The sequence below is a fragment of the Engraulis encrasicolus genome, chromosome 13 (genome assembly GCF_034702125.1).
Source record: "Engraulis encrasicolus isolate BLACKSEA-1 chromosome 13, IST_EnEncr_1.0, whole genome shotgun sequence".
NCBI classification, from domain to species: Eukaryota; Metazoa; Chordata; class Actinopteri; order Clupeiformes; family Engraulidae; genus Engraulis; species Engraulis encrasicolus.
In genome coordinates this window covers 40,644,451-40,651,062 of record NC_085869.1, presented here as the reverse complement: position 1 = coordinate 40,651,062, position 6,612 = coordinate 40,644,451, and the positions used below count along the sequence as shown (strand labels likewise).

At 38.9% G+C, this 6,612-nt stretch overlaps 1 protein-coding gene across 2 annotated transcripts; it reads right to left on the bottom strand.

The window, feature by feature from the left end:
- Window positions 1-330: 330 nt before the first annotated feature.
- On the bottom strand, window positions 331-6,542 carry LOC134461773 (heat shock 70 kDa protein 12A-like). Of its 2 annotated transcripts, none has more exons than XM_063214631.1 (4): window positions 6,228-6,542; window positions 5,496-5,720; window positions 4,903-5,074; window positions 331-1,924 (listed from the first exon to the last, which is right to left on the bottom strand). In XM_063214631.1, the coding sequence occupies exons 1-4, from the start codon at window positions 6,504-6,506 to the stop codon at window positions 876-878; spliced, it is 1,725 nt and encodes a 574-aa protein (XP_063070701.1). In that variant the 5' UTR covers window positions 6,507-6,542; the 3' UTR covers window positions 331-875. The 2 variants fall into 2 exon arrangements, with proteins under 2 accessions (XP_063070701.1, XP_063070702.1); XM_063214632.1 differs by having other exon boundaries at window positions 5,496-5,551; window positions 6,228-6,311.
- Between the last annotated feature and the right edge of the window lie 70 nt (window positions 6,543-6,612).

The window sequence follows — 6,612 nt, the reverse complement described above, 5'->3', positions numbered from 1 at the left end:
AGTGTTAATTTAGAGCCCTGTGTACACCTATGACGACCTGTTCAGTAAAGCACATGTTGATAGACACAGTCATTATGACTAAGTATGATACATGCATGCCATTTCACTTGTTTATGGTTTCTGGTGCTCTGCCAAGAGCAATGTTGAACGAGTCATTATACATGAGTGTGGTATCTAGTGCAGCGATTAATGATATCCCTCATATCACAGCTGCTTGGGTCATATCCCAACCCCATTTCTATGCCACTGATTTCCTGTTCCTCTCGTCATTATTTTGTTCTAATAAAGGCTAAAAAGGAAACATAAAGAGAGGAAGAAAAAAATAGACACTTAAGAGGGCATTAAATATTTAAATATTTGTCATTTTATCTGTATGACGCCATATTATGTTTAATCATCATAATAATGTTTATCATCATCATGGTCATCTTCGTCATCATCATCATCATCAGCAGCAGCAGTAGCAGCAGCAGCAGCATTACTCTCTGTACATACCACTACCACCAGGGTTCACACCATTACTTTGACATATTATGTCTATGTACACTGAATATACTGTATTATGGTTGAAGTAGGCTAGCTTTCATGTATTGTATAATCATCAAAGCAATAACTGATAGCAAGGATGGCCAGCAAAATACCAGAAAAAAAGGATATGGCATGAATGAAAAAGCCATGATATTTGGATAACATTGTGTGAACAGTGAACAGGTAATGCAAGTGATTAGAACATTGAGAAAAATTGAGAGCTCACATTTGTCAGAAATCCTCAAAGTCTTGGCTGCGCATGTCGCCGTAATTTGAAACCATTCTCCTTTAATTCTATGATGGCTAGAGAATCGTTATGTTGAGCTCCAGAAAAAAAAACAGTAAGTCTACTCTCTCATGAAGTTGATGCTGACTCTTTCAGTTTTGTGGGACTTTAAATCTGTTGCTGTAGCTGTAATCTCAGTGAAACCAAACTTGACATCTAAATTTACATCTCGTTCAGTTCGGGGTCCACCAGGATTAGGCAAGGGAACTTCCAAGGTCGTTATTTCTTCCATTCCCCATTCATCCGTATAGTCTGCATTTGGTCTTGTGGTGCTGAAAAATGTGAAACCTATTGAGGTTTGTTCCCTACTGACTGGACAAAAACCGTACTTTCTGGTCTCGTCGCAACCTACGGACTCCCCCTTCATCACCAGTCTTTTGAATATGTCATCGCAGAATACCTCTCCATCAGAGTTTGCGAACTTTTTCTCTACCTTGTGTTTGGTCTCATCAAAGAATTCACTTGTGCCTATACCATAAGTAAGCCCGCAAATCCGTGATTGCACAATCTGTGGCTGGCTACCAAACTCTGCAGCACCGACCATTACAGCTTGCTGAGGATGTAAAGGACAGAGGACTTTCCAGTGTTTGCTAAACTGACCCTTAATGTAGTCTTGCAAGATTTTGCACAAAGCATATCCCCCCACCAACAGTAAATACTTGATCTGCAATTCTGGGTTTTTCAATAGATCTTTCAGGACCCCAGCTATGCCTCTCAAACTTTCGTCAAAAAAGGATTTGAATTTTCCGGGTGAGATGTCAATTGACCCGTCATTCCAAGTCACACCCTGATGGCCTTGCAAAAGCTCTGGCAACTCTTGGTTACTATGCTTCTTAACAATCTCTACCAAATTGAATGGGCAAGGAAAGCTGTAGCCGTCATTCTCGTCGGCACACTTGGCCGAGGCAAATTCATACATCAGCTTCTGCAGTTCAGATGCGTGGTGTGTCTCATATTCCCTCCAGCATTCGTCACCAAACAACTCCTTTAAAAGGGATTTCAATTGCCGGTCTATGTTCTGGCCTCCGAGGTCATTTCCTGACGCCTTGTACACTTCCTTGAGTGAACCATCATGAAGCACTTCATGCAGGGTGATGTCGATGGTCCCACCTGTGAATTTAACATCGAAATTATGTCAGTGCTGATAATGTAGCTGATAGTTTTCCAAACCAAACATTTGTGAAGGAAGTAAGAGTAATGTGTATGATTGAAGGGTTTGTTTTGATCGGCACACTTTCATTTAACACCTCAGAAATATAACTGAATATTTGTGAAAAAGGTTCTCCATAGCTATCTATATCCTTAAAGCTCATTGTTCCTCCACAGTCTAAAACCATGCACTGTGTATATTATTAAGTGGGCTTGCCACGCTTATAGTAATCTCTAAGTCCTGTTTAGTTATTAAGCGGGCTTGCAGAGCAAGGCCTGATTCTAGTTACTCTAAGTACAGTTTATTATGCTTGCTTTGTTGCTTCTCTTGTGCAAGTCAGTAAAAATAGAAAATGGATCTCCTCCTAGGCCTTTCGAGATAGAGAGGACATGTGCCAATTCTTTTTAGTTTTTTAACAACAGCAAGCTAAAGACCCAGAAACTGTTTTTGATTCTGCCCTCTGCCTTAGAGCACCATACTAACTGCCATACAGTCAATCAGAACAGGTGCTGCCAATAAAGGGTTCCATCTCAACTGTCACTTTCTCTGAACATTCTATTCTTAAAGAGTACCTGATACTACAGTTCTAGAAATCTATTGTTCAGCTCTTCATTGCAATCTGATATTTCCTTGCTGGAATGTTTATGACAGCCAGCTGCTTGCCTCAATGGTGAAGGTGCTGGATTACAAATATGGAGGTTGGGAGTTTGAATCCCACTCAGACTCATGTCGATTTTCAAAATTATATCATATGCAGTGTTACTTAGCCAACTAAAAATACCATGTACAGTGAGTCCAATATGTATTTGATCCCTTTCTGATTTTGCCGGTTTGCCCACTAATAAAGACATGATCAGTCTATAAATGTATGATGATATGTATTCAAACATGGAGAGACAGAATATCAAAAATAAATTCCAGAAAATAACTTAAAATAATATATTTTAATTTATTTGTATTTAATTTAGGCAAATAAGTATTTGACCCCTCTAGCTAAAGAAGATAAAGTGCTTTGTGGCAAAGCCCTAGTTGTCTAGCACTGAGGTCAGATGCTTCTTTTAGTTGATGACAATGTTTTTGCATATAGTAGAAAATATTTTTGCCAATTTTTCTTTGCACGTTATCTCTAAAACATTAATAGTTTGTGGCTGTAGCTTGGCAAATGTGAGGTTCAGTTCTCTCCATAGAATTACTATAGGGTTAATATTTGGAGACTGTCTAGGCCACAACTTTAATATGCTTCTTATAGAGCCACTCCTCCGTTGCTTTGACTGTATGTTGTGTATTATTGTCATGTTGGGAGATCAAAAAATGGCCCACCCTTCAGTGTAGTGGTGGAGGGAAGGACGTTTGCACTCAGGATTGCACATTACATGTCTCCCTCCATCCATTCGTTGACAATGTGAAGTTGTCCTGTGCCTTGGCCACACACACACCCTCAAACCATAATGATACCACTTTCATGCATGATGGTGAGGAGGGTGTTCTTGGGATCATAGACAGTAGTACTCTTTCTCAAAACACATTGAATTGTGATAATGCCAAACATCTTGATTTTGGTTTCATCTGACTACAGCACCTCCTTATCATATCCTAAATCAGTCTGATGTCCGTTGGCAAACCTCAAGTGGGACTGCACAGGTTCCTTCTGAAGTAAAGGTACCATGTGTGCACTACAGGAATTTAAACCTCTGTGGCATTAAGTGCTACCAGTAGTTTTCTCAGTGATTTTGGTCAGTAGCTTTGATATCATTGCCTAGTTCATACCGTATAGCTCTAGGCTGATTTCTTTCTGTTCTCATGATTATCAAATCCCTACAAAAGGTCAAATCTTGTGTAGAACCCCAGACAGGCTGATGGATAGTAATTTTGTATTCCTCACATTTTGGAAGAAATGCATCAACAGCTGGGTCATTAATACCCAGTCTCTTTCTTGTGGCTTTGCAGCCCATTTAATCTTTGTTCAGGTCTAAAATCGTGTTCCTGATATCATTTGACCACTCTTTGGTCTTTCCCATGCTGGTGAGGTTGGAGTGTGACTGATTCACTCATACTATGGACTGATTCTACTGATTCAATGTGTCTTTTATGCATGTTAGTATGTACAGGTGTCTTTAATTCAGATGACAAGTTGATCGGAAGTGCCCATCTGGTCTGTGGGCCCGGAACTGTAATCAGTTGGCAAGGGATCAAATACTTATTTTGCTCGATGAAATGGAAATAAATTAATATATATTCTCTTCAGTTAATTTCTGGATTTTCTTTTTGATATTCTGTCTCTCCATATTAGAATACATATTATCATAACATTTATTGACTGATCATGTCTTTGTTAGTAGGCAAACCAACAAAATCAGCAAGGGATCAAATACATATTGGACTCACTGTATGTCATTTAGTATCAATGGCAAGGGTGCTGGATTAGAGATATGGAGGTTGTGAGTTCGAATCCCACTCGGACCCATGTTGATTTTCAAAATTATATCATATGCAGTGTTCCTTAGCCAACTTAAAATACCATGTATGTCACTTAATATATCCCCAAAACGCGGACATACAACACTTTCAAGATGGCTGAATACAAGATGGCTGAATTGTTTGGCCCATAACTTCTGACTGAGTGGATGGATTTTTTCCAACATTTCTTTTAGCTTTGTTTTCTCAATAGTAGTTTGCTTTTAATTTAGGGATAGATATCAAAATCTGCCCCAAAAGGCATTTTCTGTGAGAATGCAATCTAATTATTATTATTGCCTATTCGTCCAGTAAAAAAGTGAAGCAAAATATAGAAAAATGTTACTTTAATGGATATATTGTTGTGAGATTATTGTGTGATTTAAAATATATTAATTACAATGCCGTTCATTAATTTGATTTTAATGCTACTTATCCTATGCTTTTAATAGCTTCTTTATCCAAGAAATTTGTCATACAGTACCTCCACAGTCTGCAACAATATACTGTAGTCCAGGCATTTGGTCTAGTCTCATCGTGTCCCCCTCTCCTCCAACAAAGCCATCACTTGGGAGCTGTTTGCAGTAGACTGAAGCAGCTTCAGGCTCCAGGGCCAAGATGAGCCTGTCTGTATCCGATTCTGTCACAAGGCCAGCCTGAAATTGTAGCAGTGTACTTATTTCCCACTAATCATCACATGCAATAACATATGAAAAGTTGTACAACTGTTAAGTGGTGGTGTGCATAGATGCAGTTGTCCAGAGTATGTGTGCGGTGTATTCCAAACGCAATTTCATTCTCAAATGTATTTGTCGACGACAATAAAAGCTCTTGATTCTTAATTGATTCTGACTGGCACAGAATCTGTGAAAATGTGGAACACAGGGTCAGCGTTCACGCCATAGACATTGCATTTCATGACTAGCACAGTCACAAAGGTGCTGCTCTCGACATGCTACTCAAATTGAAAGACAAAAGACTCACATAGAGAGATTTGTGATTGAAGGATGGGTTTTGCTAACTTGCAGTCTAAGACTGCTAGCAAAACAGGCTGGTCGAGCGTTATGTTTGCCCTACCTTTTGGGCAGCATTTCTCATGAACTGTTTCGCAGCGTTGCTCCAAATTGCAGGCACTGTCAAAACCCAGGTGATGTCAGAGTCTTGCAACTTAGTTCCTTGTGAAAAATTTTCAATCTTTCGCAGAGCATGATTCTTCAGATACTGAAGACTCTCAGAGAAAACGTTTATAGCAAGCATTTTTTTCCCATTGGTTGCTGTCACTTGCAAAGCACTTTGGATATCCTGAAATGTAAGGCCATTAAATTATCAATTGGTGTTAAACCTCATAACAGTTTACATTCTGAAAATGCATTGTGCATAAAAATGCATCATAGATGTTAACATTTTCTGTAGATGAGGTATACCAAAATTAAAAATATTTTATTTTATTTAAAATATTTTATTTCCTTAGGCATAGGCTTGCTTTGGAAAGTGGTAGAGGCGCATTGTATAGGCATATACTATAGGGTAAATATTTGCTATAAAGTTGTGGGGACACTTAAAGATAATCTCAGATGTGGTATGAACATGTGCCCACCATCCACCCCATGAACTACACCCATGTCCTTAAGGACAACTAAAACCAGTATGTTGACCGCTAATGCTAGCTTTAAATAATCAATCTCTGGGTCTAACTTTGATACAAGTTAGTTTTTACTGCCAGATTTTTCTGTGACTAAGCTTTTGAAAGGTTTAACGAAAGCCAAACAGAACATTAATCAACGACAATGACAACAATGCACTACTCACTTTGTTTTTGTAAAGATTCATTTTGAAGTTTTCAAAGAAAAGGCCATCTTTGCAACCTTTGCTGGTGTATTTCTTCATTGCTGCATATCCAAACTCTAAAAATCTTTCAGTACTGTCAAACAAGGCACAAGTAGGTGTCTTGCAGGATCGAATTCCATATTCCTCTCCCCACTGAACATCCCTAAATTGAGACCCTTTCCCTGGAGTGTTACATTTGACATGGTATCCACTATATGCTGTGCCAAAATCAATAGCAATGATGAGGACAGACTCAGCCATTTTATCAACAAAGCTGTTCTCTATTTAACTGTTGTGTATCATCAGACCCTCATGTGAATGCTACACGCCCAGGCTAGTGAGCCTATCATCATGTGAATGCTGCATG

What these genes read in the sequence shown, in the direction of transcription:
- LOC134461773 (XM_063214631.1), bottom strand. Translation starts at nt 6,506, where the DNA reads ATGGCTGAGTCTGTCCTCATCATTGCTATTGATTTTGGCACAGCATAT. An exon ending in TGAATCTTTACAAAAACAAA is followed by an intron (nt 5,721 to 6,227) that starts GTGAGTAGTGCA and finishes CTTACATTTCAG; the next exon opens with GATATCCAAAGTGCTTTGCA. An exon ending in TGAGAAATGCTGCCCAAAAG is followed by an intron (nt 5,075 to 5,495) that starts GTAGGGCAAACA and finishes CTACAATTTCAG; the next exon opens with GCTGGCCTTGTGACAGAATC.